Source organism: Podarcis melisellensis, assembly GCF_964234715.1.
Source record: "Podarcis melisellensis genome assembly, chromosome: 5".
Lineage (NCBI taxonomy): Eukaryota > Metazoa > Chordata > Lepidosauria > Squamata > Lacertidae > Podarcis > Podarcis melisellensis.
In genome coordinates this window covers 64,742,085-64,760,113 of record NC_138537.1, presented here as the reverse complement: position 1 = coordinate 64,760,113, position 18,029 = coordinate 64,742,085, and the positions used below count along the sequence as shown (strand labels likewise).

At 40.8% G+C, this 18,029-nt stretch overlaps 1 protein-coding gene and 2 long non-coding RNA genes across 3 annotated transcripts in view; 1 reads left to right on the top strand and 2 right to left on the bottom strand.

The window, feature by feature from the left end:
• LOC309370886 overlaps positions 1 to 18,029 on the bottom strand; it is a 138,099-nt gene that overhangs the window by 104,987 nt on the left and 15,083 nt on the right. The gene's annotated exons all lie outside the window — the stretch shown is intronic.
• LOC309370850 (lysosomal acid lipase/cholesteryl ester hydrolase-like) lies at positions 1,496 to 15,894 on the top strand. Its single transcript, XM_081913018.1, has 10 exons — positions 1,496 to 1,767; positions 4,804 to 4,912; positions 5,615 to 5,732; positions 9,177 to 9,375; positions 10,680 to 10,789; positions 11,415 to 11,551; positions 12,482 to 12,628; positions 13,522 to 13,593; positions 13,972 to 14,037; positions 15,357 to 15,894. Exons 1-10 carry the CDS (start codon positions 1,754 to 1,756, stop codon positions 15,588 to 15,590), a joined length of 1,206 nt encoding a protein of 401 aa, XP_081769144.1. The 5' UTR covers positions 1,496 to 1,753; the 3' UTR covers positions 15,591 to 15,894.
• LOC309370887 lies at positions 13,142 to 16,955 on the bottom strand. The gene is made up of 2 exons (XR_014168727.1): positions 16,543 to 16,955; positions 13,142 to 13,564 (listed from the first exon to the last, which is right to left on the bottom strand). It is a non-coding gene; the product is annotated as an uncharacterized lncRNA (long non-coding RNA).

Below are 18,029 nucleotides of genomic sequence, written 5' to 3'. Positions count from 1 at the left end.
CATAGGTTGATAGAATGGGGGTGGGCTACCAGGTCAATGGGTCCTGGGGCAAAGTGTGTGTGAAGAACGCAACAGCCATGCCCTTTTCTATCCCAGCCTCGCAAAGCAGCTCAGGTCTGGTGTCACTCTGGCCTAACAAAATTATAACCCAGCAATTTATAGTGGCTTTCATCCACTGCCACATCTCCCCACTCCCAATCACCCTGTCTCTTTTTTCCACTGCAGGCATAAAATGGAGCTCATTCAGAAAAAAGGAACTTGTCTGGATTAGATTTATATGAAACCCAGAGAAGAAAATGCAAGAAAGCAATGTTGGTATTAATTCTTTTTGGTATTAATTCTATTAATTTATACAGTGTAAAAGGTAAAGGTAAAGGGACCCCTGACCATTATGTCCAGTCGCGGATGACTCTGGGGTTGCGGTGCTCATCTTGCTTTCAGGCTGAGAGAGCCGGTGTTTGTCCACTTCCACAGACAGTTTTTCTGGGTCATGTGGCCAGCATGACTAAGCTGCTTCTGGCGAACCAGAGCAGCGCACGGAAATGCCATTTACTTTCCCACCGGAGCGGTACCTATTTATCTACTCGCACTTTTACATGCTTTTGAACTGCTAGGTTGGCAGGAGCAGGGAGCGAGCAACGGGAGCTCACCCCGTCATGGGAATTTGAACTGCCAACCTTCTGATCGGCAAGCCCTAGGCTCTGCAGCTTAGGCCACAGTGCCACCACGCCACCTAATTAAGAAAAAGTTTCAGTAATGATAAACTGATGGGATGCTATGATTCTACACATGACTGTGGCCTGATGGGAAGTCTTGCATATGACTGTGGCCTGATGGGAAGTCTTGCTCCTAAGCTTCGCTTCTGTACATAATGCTGCACAAACCATCCTAATACTAAGACATTCACTCACCACCTTAGAATGTTCAGTTCACATTGAGTTCAGGAAAACATTGTACTTTGACCTGTTCTTATATGCATAGTTGATCACATCTACGGAACGTGCTCGTTATGCTCTTTTAAGTCTCCTATATCAATCATTAGTAATTGTTTTGTCTTACTATATTAATCATTGGTTATAATTTAATTAGGAGGTTTTCATGCCTGTCTAGTTCTGTGCTCCCTTTCCCAGTCTTTAATCTATTGGTGATTAATGCAACCTTTGCTTTGTACTTGTGTTAACCAATCAGCAATAAGCACATATGTGGCAATGCTGTAATAATCAATAAAAGAGGCTCCTTGAGACTTGCTCAGGAGGTGCCTCCCAGATGACGCTCGCTACCCGTCTGTCGTTATTTCAACCCAACAATAAACAAAATTGAATCCACAGAATTGTAAAAACAGCATCAAACCAGCAGCAAAGGAAAAACCAATACAATATAAAAGACTGGTTTTTGTGTGATTCTTTGGATGCTATGTAGCTATTTAATGAAATGAACTAAATGATTGTAAACCACATCTTAGAAATTTATTATATATAATTTGTCACCTTAAATATCTGAGTTACATTAAAAAAACGGGGAAGTGTAATATACATGTCAATGTTTTGTACAGACTTGCCTATGCTACTAGGCATATGATGGGAATATGATGATATTAACCATTTTGCTTGCTCTGCATCTGTTCTAATATTTAAAATGTACCCGCAAGGGCACTTGATGCACCATTATATAGTGCACGATCAAACAGATCTTCTCTGCAGTTTGTTACAACCTAGGTCTTCTGCAGTGTCTATTTGAGATCTTGTTGCTACTGATGAACAGGAACAGGTAAGAAAAAACATTTTCTTCCATGTACCTTTTAAATTTATTTTGGGGTGACATGTCTTTGGTCTTGCATATTAATAGCTTGCATTCTCAAGTTGTACGTTTAACAACATTAGACATTACTGTCATAAAGTACAATCCAGTAATCAATTAAAAAGTAAGTCTACCCGCACCCCATTGTGAATAATAGCAAGTTGCACTCCTTACAAATGCAAGTTTAAAGCATATTTTACCATTTTTTAAAATACAAAAATGTTAGCTAAGTCCACACCGTATAATGGACTGAGTCATGAGCTGTTGCAGCCCAGTATTTCCCACTATCCCAGTCAGCAACAGACTCTTCTGAGCCAATGGGCCTGGGAACAAGAATTCCCAGCATCTCCAAACTGAATCTGTTAAACCAGGAGACAATTAGAGCTCTGTTTTCCAGGCAGAAATCAGTGTCTGAAGGGTGCAGCAAAACGTTTACGAAGCACTGGGGATAGCAGGGCATGCTATTTGGTGCCATGACTTGCTTGGCACTGTTGGGTCTGGCTCCAGCATTGCAGATATGATACCCTCTAATATTCTTCAAATGAAAATGGGAACGTTCTATTCTAAATCACAAAGCTTCTCCCCTGTTTGATCTCACCACACACATATGCATCATATATTCATATACAATTGTCACCTAGACCCACTTACAGCCTCTTAGCCTCACATGATTTTTGCAAAGAAAAAAAATGTGTTGATCCCGATAAGAAAATGTGTTGATCCCGATAAGATACATTTATCAATGGATAAATGAAATTACATTTTAGCTATAAGCTGCCTTGAGTCACTGTCAGGGAAAAAGATTAGATATGATAATGATAATGATAGAAATTGTGAGAATGATCAGGAACATACCAGAGAGTAAATCCTATTGATTTCAGTGGGACTTACTTCTAAGTAACAATGTTTAGGATTGTAGTGTATGGCTACACAGTCTTTATCCAGTTACCTGGGAGCCCCAGTTTCCAAAGGAGCGAAGTTTGTGGGTTGGAACTCATGGTCTCTGAGCCTTGATTTAGGAAGTTGCAGTTGAGTTCCAGGGCCTTTACTCACGTGAAAGTGTACATAGGTCTCTGCACTGATTAGGAAATGTATAAGATCCAGATAGATAGAAATGCTGTGATATATTTTGCCTTGCCTATGAAATGTAATTTAATTGAAAACGGTTGCTGTAATTAGAAAGGGAAGAAAGAAAGTAAGAATCAGGAAAGAATGAAGGAAGGACAGAGAGAAGAAAGAAAAAACAGGAAAGGGAAAGTGGGGGAGAGAGAGAGAGAGAGAGAAAGAAAGAAAGAAAGAAAGAAAGAAAGAAAGAAAGAAAGAAAGAAAGAAAGAAAATATGAAGGGACGGGGGAAATGAAGAAGAGAGGGAGAAAGGGGAATTGGGAGAAAGAAAGAGTGAAGAAATGGGGAGAGAAGGAAAGTGAAGCAGGAGAGGAAGAAATGAGAGGGAAAGCAAGAGAAAAGGAAGGGAAATTGAACAGAAGGACATTTTTGGAGGAAAGAAGAGAATACGTAGGGAAAACCTCTGCTGAATGGGAAGGATGAGAGACAGAGTGAGAGAGTGAATCGGAAAGGAAGGGGAGAGGGCAAGGGCACTTCCAACCTCACAGCAGAGGAGACACGTATTTTGAAAGCATCCTCTCCCCTCCTCCTCTCCTCCTCTGCCAGGTTCTGCAGGCTCCAAAAACATCTTCACTCACATATGACCTCCACTGCTGATGTTTGTGCCCCCTTCTCCCGTTGTTCTCCTCTGCATAGGGCATCCATGGATGGGGCTGAAGACAGGGAGCCAAGCTATTCTTAAAGGGGGCCATGGGCAAAATTGCAGCTACACTAAAACCGCAATCTCGCTGCAAACCCAGTGCCCCTTTAACATTACCTTAAATCAGAACTCTCTGACAAAGTAAAAACCATTGATTCCCCAATGGTTTCCATGATGGTCTTGGTATTTTCGGCACAGTAGAAGGATATGCTACATTGTTCTAGTCCTTTCTGGAGAATACCCATGCCAGAGCCTCACACTCAGTGCCAGCGGGTAACATCAAACTTTTTCTTTTGAAGAACAATTTCTGTAGAACTTATAGAAGCTTTGCCAGCAATGTGAAATAATTATAACTGGCCTTATTTTGCTCTGTTCAGATGGGCCTCAGGCTGCCATCCATCTTGGAACACAGCTTGATCTCTGGCATGTTCTCAGTCCTCAATTTTTCTAAGCAAACACATTTGCCTTGGGCCACCTTCACAACAACCCCAACATACCTGGCAAGTTTCAGATCTGAGAGACAAGTGTTCATGATGTGGACAAATTGCATTGCAAATTACATGGCATGCTTTGGTGATCACAGTGTGTGTATAATGATATATAATGAGCAGTTGTCACCAAGAAAGAGCAATTATTTTCAGGCAAGTTGGGTTTCTTCATACAGATGCTACTTTGGGTCACAGAGTTTAACTTTTTGAAGTCTTTTACTTTCATTCTTCAGATCAGCACTTATGTGAGTTGCTGAGTGCATCAGGAAAGAAAAAATCTCATTAACTGCCCTTAATTACAGCGGCATAAATAGGAAAAACCACTTGGTATTTATTTCATCCCACATTAATCTTTCATGATATCTCAAAAGAGATTAACTACTAATGCTGCTTGAGAAGTGAATGTTCTCATGCATAGGCCATGTGTATCTACTGAGGTGAGGGAGCACTCAACAATTGTGAAGGGGTTTGCATAAATAAACTGAAAATTGTTGTTTTTTTGACCCATTAAAAACATTCTGAGAAATGAACACACATTTATTGACACATCATTTGATATTCATTTGTTCTTCTCAACCTCAGACTCTACTAATATCAAGGACCATCAAGGTAGCATTTAGCATTAATACATTAATTACTGTTGCATCACACCCTTTAACACCCATCAGGTCTCCTCAAGACCTTTCTTAAATTCAGTGTTTTCCCTGAAACCTTTCTCATTAAGGAGATACTGTAATTTTGTTTTATACACAGGTCCAAGATGTGGCTGTTTTGGGGAGTGGCCTGCTTAGTCCAACAGGCACTGACATCTGAAGAATTCAGCAGCGGAAAACATTTGAATCCTCAAGAATTCATGAAAATTGTAAGTTGATGATTCAGGTGCCCTTGAAAACAGTAGACTGTGATCCTTACAGCTTCCCTTTTAAACAGTTTTCAAGAGTGCATGCATTCCCCAGCAGATTCTCCAGACTTGACAGGTTTATCTCACACTGCAAATTCATCTGAAAGTGTTTTAAACAATTCTCCTCCCTTTGGGAGAAATTTGATTCCGTTCACATTTCAAACTGAATCCACCTAATTTGCATTTTTTTGAAACAATTATTTTTAAAAAATCATTCAAAATTGGCATTTCCCAAATTTTGCAATGCTGTTCTCCAATCAAGTAATGGAAATAGAAGCACATATGTCAGGGTAAAGTGTGTTCTAAAATGCATATGAGTGAAAACAACGTACAAAAAATGCATTTTGTCTGGTAAAATTGGCTTGCAGAAAGGTGTGTTTTGGGCAAACTTGCATACAATCATGTGTACATTATAAGAGTTTAGGGGAGGGATGGGGCCCTAAGGCCCTCCAGATGTTGTTGGACTACAATTCCCATCATCCTTGACCCTTGGCCATGTTGCCTGGGACTAACAGGAGCTGGAGCCCAGCTATAGCCACAGGGTTCTCATTCCTGGTGTAGGGCTAGTAAAGTCATTGAAGAATGATCCTGGTTCTGAGAATTGTCCCAGAATTTTTTTTTTTTTAATCAAGCTTTTCAATTTCCATCCCTCTCCACTCACAGCCTGAAATCATCCAGTACTGGGGATACCCCAGTGAAGAGTATGCAATCCTGACAGAGGATGGCTATTACCTGCAGGCAAACAGAATTCCACATGGAAGAAACTGTTCTGGGAAGACAGGTATTTTTGGAATGGTGTTTCATATGGTTGTTTGAAGTGCTGTTCATTCCCTTTCTGTGAAAAATATTGAACAACAGCATGAAAATTTCACCAAGTGTGACCTCTGTTAACAGGTTCCACAGATCTAATGGCTTTAACTGTGCATTTTCAAAATTTGCTTTATGTATTAGGGGATAAATGTTGCATTTCTTTTATCAAAATTGTTACCATTAGAGTCAGTAGGCTATCTATTTGATAAAAATAAAGCTTTTCTCTCCACATCACTTTTGGATATGGTGGGATATATCCACAAATATCTCTTCTCGAATATCATCTATGCCAAGTTTGTTCCAAATTAGTGTCAAGTGTGCTGTCATCATGTGGCCTTACCCTCTTGCACCTAACTCCATCGCATCTCTATCCAGTGCTGTTTTTCTAGAAAAAGAGGCGCCGGAACTCACCATGAACACATCCCTCTTTCTCTTAAAATGCCTGAGAGGTGCCGGAACTGAGTTCTCTCTGAAAAAAAGCCCTGCCTATTTCTATATTTAGGTTTGATGCAACCAGTTTGGCTTCATTCACAAGCATTTCCAGTTGTTTCAAAGTTTGTCAGCTCCATGAGGAGAACGTCTATGTTTGCTACTTCAGCTTCCAGTGTGGTATCTCTAGCTGGGATGACCTTGTTGCAAATATCTATGCCAGCTAATATTTTGTACCACCTGGCTGACATTAACACATAGGGAAAAGATGTCATCATAAAGTCCATGGACTTCATTTCTTGTTTTGGCCAGCAAATTTAGTTCTATAAGATATTCCAGTGCTAATTTAATTCTAGCCAAGTGAGCTGCAAAAGGGTTTTGCACATTCAACATGTGTCATAGAAATGGACATGCTGACAGTCAGGGAAGAGGCAGACAAAGCTGAGGAAGGAAGATAATTCCTAAAAGAGAGGGGAGCAGCAGTTAGCAGCAGGAATTTGACCCCTGTACACGGAGAGGAAGACAGGAAGACACAAAACACAGGCAGGCAGCTGACAAGCTCTGAGAATGACTCAGAAGAAGAATTAGGGGGAGTAGAAGGCTCATAAGATTGGTCGAGAAACGCAGGACTGGGAAAAGAGGAAGTGGGGGGCTTTCCTGTTGGGGAAAAGGAAGGGGGAGCAGCTCAGTCCCGGCAACTCATTCATTGAGTGAGGACTGAAATAGCTGAGCTCCAATCAGGGCTTTTTTATAGACTAATAAATCTGAAGTAAATAACTGCCAGAGTCGTGTGTGTGTAGGAGTAAATACCGTATTTTTCACCCTATAGGACGCACTTTTTCCCCTCCAAAAATGAAGGGGAAATGTGTGTGCGTCCTATGGGGCGGATACAGGCTTTTGCTGAAGCCTGGAGAGCGAGAGGGGTCAGTGCACACCAACCCCTCTTGCTCTCCAGGCTTCAGGAAGCTCTGCGCAACCCTAGTTCCCGCAGGGCTCCCTAGGCTGCGGATAGCAGCCTGCTGCACGGAGCGCAGGGAGCGCTGAAGCAGAGCACCCCGTGCTTCGGGCAGACATCGGGCAGCCCCACAAGCTCGGGGGACAGCGGGGAGGCACAGTGCTGCCATCCCGCTGTTCCCCGACCTGGTTTGGATTCCCTGACCTGGTTTTGAGGGGGAAATAAAGGGGGGGAATTCCTTTATTTCCCCCCCAAAAAACTAGGTGCATCCCATGGGCAGTGCATCCTATGGGACAAAAAATATGGTAACTGCCAGAGTCGTGTGTGTGTGGGAGAGACAGAACCTGACAACATGCTCTGATCATCTAGTTTCAGGAATACCATGAAGACAACAACCAACATGGGTTTTGTTAGTTATTCCCATTGCTTAGGACTGGAACTGAACAGGTGGTACACAGTTCGAATTGTTCCCCAGACGGTGTTTGCTTCATGTATGCATTCAGCAGCATAAGTTGGGTGTGGGACAATTGCAAAGTGAAGGAAATTCTGTTCTTGCTTGCGTGTCATTGTATTTTCCAGCCATATTTGCCTCATTATTGCAGCTGTACTTTCACTGAGAGGAATAGCTTGTTCTTTCAATGAACAGTTATCAACTGAGCTATTTCTCCCCCTCTTTTGTTGCTACAATCTGCAAACTTGAGAATTCTTCCTTGTATCTCATACTGTGTTTCTTTCAAAAGAATGTTCCTCAAAATAAATGTTGTTCGTTCATAATGGGAAGAATCTGGTGTGGCATTGACTATTGCTAAGTACTTTGCAAATTGCCTCACAAGCAAAATGTGTTTTTTCACACAATTCAAGCATTCTGCAATAAATTCATTTTGTGAATCAGGGACAGATAATGAACTTGAAACTGCCCACTCCTTTTCTGTGGCTCCTATACACTTAGCATGTACTCCAGAAGGATAGGGTTCAAAATGGAGAGCAGTTCAAAAAAGTTCCCATTGTTTTAACCACCAGTTTGATTGGATGAACCAGTATATAGCCTATATTCTTCCAAGAAGAGTACAACATCATACTCTCCAACATCTCTCCAATGAAAATAAGGACATCCCATTCCATAATGATAATTTTACTATATATACCCCACACATCTTACTGGGTTGCCCCAGCCACTCTGGGCAGCTTCCAACATATATAAAAACATAATAAAAAATTAAGCATTAAGTCAGTCAGTCAGTTTCATTGCACATAGCCAAAGGCTGCCGCAATGTACACAGAATTATTTGACAATTAAAAGAAAATATACTGAATTGATTAAAAAAAGTCTTAAAACATTTATATTATTAAAACATTACGTACTCTAAACAAAGCTATAAAAATACCCCAATGTACAAATAAAAACATTAAACAATAAAATTCATAAGCTAAAATCATCACATGGTCACTAATGTTAAAAACAATATCAATTAATACAGTATGCAATTTATACTCAGTGTGGTGACAAAGATAGAGCATAGCCTGAGGTAGATAGATAGGATCAAATAAATTCATCACCTTTACAGTTAATGGCTACCTTGGCTATATAATTTGCTCTTGAATTTTCCTAGCAGCAGTTGCAAAAAGTGCTACCCGCCAGGTCACATAATTATTAAACATTAAAGAAATTCCCTATACAGGATTGCCTTCAGACGGCTCAGGAGCTGGATAACTCCATATGCTCCAACATTTCTCCAATGAAAATAGGGACATCCTAAGGAAAAGTGGGACATTCCGGGATAGAATAAGAAACCGGGATGGCTTCTCTAAATCAGGAACACCCATTTGGAGCATCTGCAACATTGATTAAGCCCTTTAAAAGGAACATTCTAGCTCCCCTCCTTTGGCTCCCAAGACACACTTTTAACCTTGAGCAGGTGAATGATGTACCCCCTGTCTCCTGGCCCTGAGTCAGATACCAAAGGGGAATGTTGATGCTCTGTGAGTGAGCAAATTTGGAGTATTTGATCTAATATTCTCTTTGTTTTACAGGGCCTAGGCCGGTTGCGTTATTGGTAGTTGACATTATTTTGGAAGGTAGGAGCTGGATTGCAAATCTTCCCAGCAATAGTTTGGCATTTGTCCTAGCAGATGCTGGTTATGATGTCTGGATACTAAACAACAGGGGGACCACCTGGTCTAGAAGACACAAGTGCTTTTCTATATTTCAAAAAGAATTTTGGAATTTCAGGTAAGTACAAGGGACTATTGTTGCTTGGGTGGAAGGGATGCTTTTCCTGAGAACTTTCCCAGGACTCAGCTAGATTGGTAAAGAAAAAGCTTGTCCCAGACTGTAACCATCTAACTTGAGTGCTTGAGCATTATACTTTGCCCTGCCTTGTAGCAGGACAAGCCTAAACTATCTTAAGTAAGAGTGGAAGGGCATCACTGGAATCACCAAATACTGCAGGAAATGTTTCCTTTGCTAGAAAATTAGAAGAGGGGTAGACTTGATCTGCAGAAGGAAAGGTGTGTTTAAAGTGCACATTGCATACACTGAAAGCTGAATGAAAAACAAATTGATATACATTCCAGAGAGGAATGTGTGCATCATAACCACTACTACAAGGGCCTGTCATACATGAGGCAAGGTGACGTGGCAGGCTCCAAAGGGGTAGCAGATCCAGCCTCCAAGGAATAACCGCTTACTGGCTTTTCCTCCTGGTGAGCAACAATTGCGGCCCAGCGCCTCCCTCAGCTCGCTCCACTGTGCAGTACCATTTTCTGCATCCCTCTTGGCTGCTGTGGTACCTCATGGGTTTCCACCAAACCCGGAGATTCAAACGGGCCAATCCCCAGCCATCTGGGGGTGCGTGGCTTGGCGAGTAGACCTGAGGGAAGCAGGCTTCACTCAGGTCCGCCTGCCAACTATTTAGCCTGGCCGACCCTGTGTGCTGCATTCCAGTCGGCCGGGAGCATCACCCACTTTGCCCCTCCCTATAACGTAGTTGCTATTTCTCTAACCATTTCTTCTTCAGCTAGGAGGGCTTTGCTGTGGTCTTTTGACGGTTGCCGAATTTGGGGCTCGGAAGGAATTTTCCTTGCGTCGCAGGTTTCACCTTCCCCTGGTGGGACATGGCACAATTTTGGGATTTGACTCAGGTACCAAAATGTCTTGGGCCTGCCCTGACTACTACTGACATATAAAGCCCTGAAAAATGAGGGATTTGAATTACTAGACAGCAGGTAGACAATGTATATATTGTCCACTTGCTGTCTAGTAATTCAAATCCCTAAATTTGATTTAATATCTCTGAATCTGAGAACCTAACTGGGCTAGTTTAAGTGAAATAGAAATATTTAAATAAATCATAAATATATATTTACTCTTTCTTTCCCTACTATTCCCACTGGACAACTTGCAAGGTTATCCTCCAAATGTCAGGGTTACCATGTCTAATGTATTGTATTTTTTATATTGATACATTCATGTACACAATTGTATGCAAATGCAGATGGTCAAAATTTCACTGATATTCTATCTATGTCTTTCAGTTTTCATGAAACGGCAATCTATGATATTCCAGCAGCCATAAACTTTATATTGCAGAAAACTAAGCAAAAAAGCCTGTATTATATGGGCTTTTCCCAGGGAGGTTCAATGGGTAAGTTAAGAAGAAAAGAATGAAATGTCTCTCATTTCTCTTGTTTTCTTGAATTATCAGGGACTTACTGGAGATGTGGTGCAATCTCAGGGCTATTCGAAAGACTAGTTAAGAAAAGTATAAGACAGGTTAAAGTATAACTGCTTAATAGTAGTAATAATAATATGCCACCCATCTGACTGTGGAGCTTTCAACAAATTAAAACACAGCAAGATATCAAATATTCAAAACTTCCCTGTACAGAGTTTACATATGTTCCAAGAGAAAGTCTTTTCAGGATCAGGACTTCAGTAGTCAAGCAAGGGCTCAGAATGTGATCAGAGAGGACTGCCACTGTTTCATGAACAGGGATTTGGTGACGTTAATACATGGATGTGGAATATTTGGCACTCCAGTGCCTAATTTAAGAACCTGAATTTGTGGAATGACAGACATTTCAAAAGAAGAGAGATGGGAAACCTTTGACACGCTGGATGCTTTTGGACCCCAGTTCCCATCATCATCAGCAAGTATGGCTGATAGGAGTTCTAGTCCAGCAGCAACTGGAGAACCACAGGTTTCTTATCCATGATTTGATTTCTTTGTTTGCAGGTGCAATGTTTTTAAAAAACTTTCTTTTCTCCAGGTTTAATTGCCTTTTCAACCATGCCACAGCTTGCTAAAAAGGTGAAACTCTTCATGTCCTTTGCTCCTATCTATATATTGGTAGACACCAGAGGGCTATTTTCATTTCTTCTACGCTTTCCTGATGTATTGAAAAGAGTAGGTATGACTCAAGCATTTGCAGATCCATATATTTAATATCTATTTTTCTTATGAGTCTTAACAGAGAGTTACCTTCCTGCAATCCACTCTGTTTCTTTAACTCAACACTGAGTGTGAGCTTGAGAAAGACCTTTCTGGACAGAGAACTGGCGACCACACCCGACTCTCCCTCCCTAACCCTCAAGTCTGCCCTGATGCGGCACCCCAGTGGGCATAGCTGAATGAGAAGAACTCCACCCTGCTCATTCTCTCAGGTCTCAGTGATGAGGTCCAGATCAGCCTCCTCATTCACAATCAAGTCATGGCTGAGGGAGGTCTCACTCCAAGCTGACCTGCATTCAGCAACAGCATCCACAGACCCAAGGTTGTGATAAGACAACCACATTTCCCTAGGTTGGATGAAGGGCTGGCACATGGCATAGTCACCAACTGGCTGCATTGTGTGCCCCTTACCTTGGTTGCCCTACCTCCCACACCACACCTACCCCACTCTGAACTACTGTAATTGCCCCCCATTGCACTCCCCAGCTCCTCTCTTCCCAAGTACATTTTCAGATAAAACAACACCCACCCTGTATTTTATACCCCCAAGATAAAAACACCATCCCCATTAAAACAAAAAAATACCCCAAGGGCCCCCCCACCTTCATTCCACTAACTTACCACCTGAGAGGTTCTTTGAGGGTAAGGTAGTCCTTCAAGTGCGCGTGCCCCAGAAATCTTGCTGAAGCCATGCAGAGCCAGGCCTGCATTAGAATCTGAAGGCAAAATTGCCTAGAAAGGCTAGGTATATCACCTTGATTGTGCTGGAGAAAGGTGGTATATGACTGTAACCTAAAGGGGATCTATTCCTAGCTGGAAGCTTAATGTTTCCTTCCAAGAAAGGACTATTAATTAGAAATTTAGAGATTTTTTTTTATTTTACAGCTTATATTTGGAAATAAAGAATTCTTCCTTATCAGTAACAAATTAAAAGCTATCAAAGCGAAGATATGCAGCAATCCAGTGATTGACAGACTTTGTCTCGAAAGCATTTTCTTCCTTCTAGGACGCAATGAGAAAAACCTAAATGCGGTAGGCAGATTTATTATATATCGTTTATGCATTTACTTCTTTTTTAAAAGAACTAGTTATGTACATAAACATAACAACGAAAGAAAAGCAATCAAACAATCTATTACTTGCCATAATTCTGATTTCCTTAACACAATTATTCCATAGTGAAATTCTTGAGACCTCTTTCAATAGATGTTAACCAATCATCATTTAAAATGTACAGTGGTACCTTGGGTTAAGTACTTAATTCATTCCAGAGGTCCGTACTTAACCTGAAACTGTTCTTAACCTGAAGCACCACTTTAGCTAATGGGGCCTCCTGCTGTTGCCGTGCTGCTGGAGCACAATTTCTGTTATCATCCTGAAGCAAAGTTCTTAACCTGAAGCACTATTTCTGGGGTAACAGAGTCTGTAACCTGAAGCGTATGTAACCCGAGGTACCACTGTATTTTCAAAATTAACTTCACGTCTAGTAGGTAGTTGGTCACTTATGCGTTGCCATAGAGGAGGAAATGCACCAGACTCCAAATATCAAATAATGGCTTATTTTAATTGCTTATGCTAAATTCCAGATGCAAAGAGAGAAAGAATTCCTATAGTGGGGCGGACTGTGACAAGGTGAACTCTCTGCCTGCTCCAGGTGCTGTCCAGGTGCTCACTGTTGAGAGGCAACTTCAGGGCTCCTGTTCTTCCTTCTTATGGCTCTTTATCAGCTGGATTCACTATGGGTGGGGGATACACATCTAGGTACCCAGACACCTCTTCATCAGAAAGCTGCTTCCTTGTGCAGCATAAAAGTGTCTGTATGCTGTAGTGCCTTGAATGTCATGACCTTGTGAATGCGGGTGTTGCTTGAAAACTCTTCAAGAATGTGATTTTAAAAAGCATTTTCTTTCCTATCATTCTTCCAGAGTCGAGCAGATGTGTATCTTGGAATTTCCCCCGATTATACTTCTGTAAAAACTTACGTCCATTGGGGTCAGGTACAGTATAATAAAAAACCTTCTCAGTATTTCAAAATTCGTGAGTCAAAAGTTGGACATATTTACCTGAATGTTCAGTTTCACATATTCTTGTTTTAATAACAAGGTTCCCATTTCGTTTTATGAAAGGGTCATTTTCAAAATTATTCCCGACCCCTGAAATTATATTCTAGATACTTCTAGAATATTTCCTGTTAGCATCACTGTTTTAACCAGAGCTTTTGGTCCTTTTATTGGCCTGGGTGGATGGGTGGAGATTCTGAAAACCAAGATCCCTACATTTTGAATTTTCTTTTGACTATCCATCTTTCAGAAGATTTAGTATTTTGAGCATGCACCAAATTTCAAATTGTGCATAAGTCTTTTTCATCTTTTTAGGTTGCTAAATCAAACCAATTTAAATATTTTGATTATGGACCAAAGAACGGGGCTATCTACAACATGGTAAGCGATTTGGATTCTAATGAGTGATTTGGCTTGCAGGTTAAACATTCAGTGTGACTTCTGAGTTCTTGCATAACTGATAACATCAAAGACACAGAACTGGTTGAAATTAAGGGTTTGTCTATGAAAATGCAGCCATTTAACAAGGGGGAGCATAGAAAGATGCCATATATCAAGTCAGACAATTGGTCCATCTGGTTCAACATTGTCTATCTAGATTGGCAGCAGGGTGGGATGTGGTGCAGGTGGAATGGGGCAGAACAGACTAGTGTGTGTTCCAGTGACACCTGTGGTGGTCAGGAAAGGAACCCCTATGTAAGTGGAGATTCCCTTTTAATACATTTTGCTATTCTTTTTTTTTTATAGGATATTTATTAAGATTTTTTTAAGTATTACAATAAAAACAAAAAACAAAACAAAAATACAAAATAAAAATAGTTAAAAACACACAGATTTTCCATTGCTAGTTTTCCTTTAGCTTATTTCCTGGACCTCCTCATACCTCCCTTTTTTGTATTCCACTTCAAATTGTTGGTTCAGCAAATCCTTACCATTAGATTTTTACCTGTTTATAACCCTTTTTTCATATTCTCTTAAAGCATTACAGCTGGAAACCACTTAATTTCTATCCAACATCATTCTAACATTCATTAATTTTACAATATTTCTGTAGATAGTCTTTAAATTTCTTCCAATCTTCTTCCACCGACTCTTCTCCCTGGTCTCGGATTCTGCCAGTCATTTCTGCCAGTCCCATATAGTCCATCACCTTCGTCTGCCATTCTTCCAAAGTGGGTAGATCTTGTGTCTTCCAATACTTTGCAATAAGTATTCTTGCTGCTGTTGTAGCGTACATAAAAAAAGTTCTGTTCTTCTTTGACACCAATTGGCCGACAATGCCCAGAAGGAAGGCCTCTGGTTTCTTCAGAAAGGTATATTTAAATACCTTTTTCATTTCATTATAGATCATTTCCCAGAAAGCCTTGATCCTTGGGCACGTCCACCAAAGGTGAAAGAATGTACCTTCAGTTTCTTTACATTTCCAACATTTATTATCGGGCAAATGATAGATTTTTGCAAGTTTGACTGGGGTCATGTACCACCTGTATATCATTTTCATAATATTCTCTCTTAAGGCATTTTGCTATTCTTACTGGTCCAGTGTAGGGAATTTGATTCTGAATAGACAGATAAAGAATGATTTTCAAGGGACATATGTTAGACATCCAATACATCTGAAGATCCAAAAGTCATCTTAACAATGAGAAGAAATGTAAATGTGAACCTCATTTTCATATTTCTGATCTCTTCATCAACAGAGTTCACCCCCATTTTATAAAGTAGAGGATTCTATTGTGCCAACAGCTGTGTGGAGTGCTGGACGTGACACTATTGCAAGCAAAAGAAATGTTGAAATGTTGCTTCCTCGAATCACTAATTTAGTTTTCTACAAGCATATTCCTGATTGGCAGCATGTGGATTTTATCTGGGGTCTTGATGCACCAGAGAGGTTGTATAAGGATGTGCTTTGCCTGATGCAAAAGTACAAATAAAGTTTTAATATGAGGGGCAAACTATATATCTGATATTAATGTGCACATTTATTTTAAAGGAATCTTTCTTGATTTCTGTATTTATATTCTTCCTTTCTGTCACAAAGAATATTGAAGCTGGCTTACAATAACAAAAAGATATGAAGAAGAAAACTGCATAACAAAATTGACGGTAGAAATGTAACATCAAGTAGGGATACAGACTCTAGTACTACTTATTATAATATGCATTTTATTTTATATTGTGTGATGATGCCTTATAGAATAAACTTGCTTCTGCTCTGCAATGAATCATGGAACTTCCTATCTGAGATTTCCCTGCCCCCTGTAAAATGCAATAAAAAAATTAACTGCAAACTGAAATGTACTCTGGATTTAGGGCTTGTTGTTTAGCTACTGTATTCTCATATTGAATAGAATTCTAATTCTCTTAAATTGTTTGGGTGAGGCTGGGATCGAGGGGTGCATGGCTGCCGGGTTCCCACACCACCTTTCCCCAAGCAGCCTTGCAAGGTTGAGATGGGGGGGGCGAGGAGGGGGCAACAGCCTTGCTGCTCGGGGCTGGTGTCGCTCCAGTGGCAGAGACTGGGCAGACCCAGCACACACACACACACACACACACACACACACACACACACAAATGCCCTGGGCAGATCCACCTTTATTTCAGAATGTATGAGTCTACAATACAAGAGAATGCGATTCTCCAACTCATGATTGTTGCACCAGTTGGCAATACAGTACAAAATATGCACCCAGTGGTGAAAAGTAGTCAGTTTAATGGAGCCCCTTTTTTGGTTGTCAGTCTATCACACCTCAGTGTTGTTTTACCATTTAATTAATTTCTTTTCTGTGTGGATGGTGTAATTTGTCACCAGGTGGCAGTAGACCTACTAATGGAAACAGGATGGAATTGGTATCTATTCTGTTTTTGTCTGATAGGTTTATTTACATATTGTTTTTCCCACAGTCAAGCAGATGTATTTTTCACAATCTCTCCTTATTTTTCTTCTGTAAAATCAGTAGCCCACTGTGGCCAGGTAGAGTTTAATTAATGTTTTCTCAGCATTTCAAAACTTAAACATCAATGGCTGATTCCTTTTGTTGTTGTTGATGGTGATGGATGATGGCTTTGGATCTGATTTCATCACTCCGTATTTATTTCTTGATATCAGAATCATAGAATTGTAGAGTTGGAAGAGAATCTGGTCCAAACATCCTGAAATGTTGGGAATATCAACTAAAGCACTATCTCGTGCCATTACCTACTTTGTGCTAGGCTGAAATTCAACAGTTTGCCCCCACTATAACAGTGCTGTAATAACAAATGAAATTATGTCTGCTGTGTTTTAGCACTGGATCTTCTGTAAAATGGCAGCAGCTACTGTCTTTCTTACATTTGCTTACAATGATACTTGTGAAAATACAGTTAATGAAATATGAGCAGTCAAAGCAATTTGGTTATTGCTTGTTACTTGCTCATTGCCTTTATGATAGGGAAGAAGAACTGGGTCAGTGAAGAACTACCACAAAACAAAGTTGTCACTTTAGCTTCCGGAGGCGGCGCGAAATGGCAATGGCGGTCCTCTTTAGTCTCTAAAGAGGGGCTCCGCAGAAAAGGATCGTCCGCTACGGCTCAGCGACGATCCATCGAGAAAAACCACGAGCAGAGTGAGCTCGTGGCCGTGGGACTCAGCGGGCACCTGGAGCGACCCCCAAAACGAAGAAGGGACCCCGTAAGAGGTTCCGGAAGCGCAGAGGGGAAGCGGTGCTGAGAGTTCATCGCTCTTTCTGCGGGAGCGAAGCCGCGCGGCTGCTGCCGATGAGCGCCGACCTTTCTTCCTCAACCATTGGATTCTAAATCATCTACTCGTGAGTAAGTGTTACTCTATTTTGGATTTACAAACTTAGAAATTCGGCTGAAAGCGGGAGACGAAAAAGAAGAAGTCCGTCTCCCGGCAAAGCTTACAGATCAAAGGCAAAGGAACTGACAGGCTGGAAGCAGTAGAAAAGGATTTTAAAAGTGGAAGTATTATGCGTCTGACAGAACTGAGGATTGAAATGAAAGGCAAGTTTTTTTTTTTAAATTAATTTACTCTACAGTGTGGAACCTTCTCCTTTGGTGGACTTTAAAGTTTAAAACCCAGCCTCGGGATGGCAGGGGAAAAGAATGTCTTTTGCGGATACAATTTATAAAATGGAAATAGATACATAGAGGCAACTCTGGATTACATAACTAAGTAACTGTATCCTGCGCCTAGGGAGGTGACATTTGTGGCAATTTTGGAAGGGCTCTGCTTGTGGAAAAAATGTTTTAAGGACTATTGGTAAACTATTTAGCCGCAGGAACTTTAATGGCGACCAAACTTTTTTCCTTCTCTCCTGAACTCCAATTGTACTCCCTCTAACTGAACTCCCTCTAGTGGAGACTGGGATTTA

Excerpts from the sequence above, each read along its gene's own strand:
- LOC309370850 (XM_081913018.1), top strand. Across the intron at positions 9,376-10,679 it reads AAAGAATTTTGGAATTTCAG|TTTTCATGAAACGGCAATCT; the intron begins GTAAGTACAAGG and ends TATGTCTTTCAG. Across the intron at positions 14,038-15,356 it reads ACGGGGCTATCTACAACATG|AGTTCACCCCCATTTTATAA; the intron begins GTAAGCGATTTG and ends CTTCATCAACAG.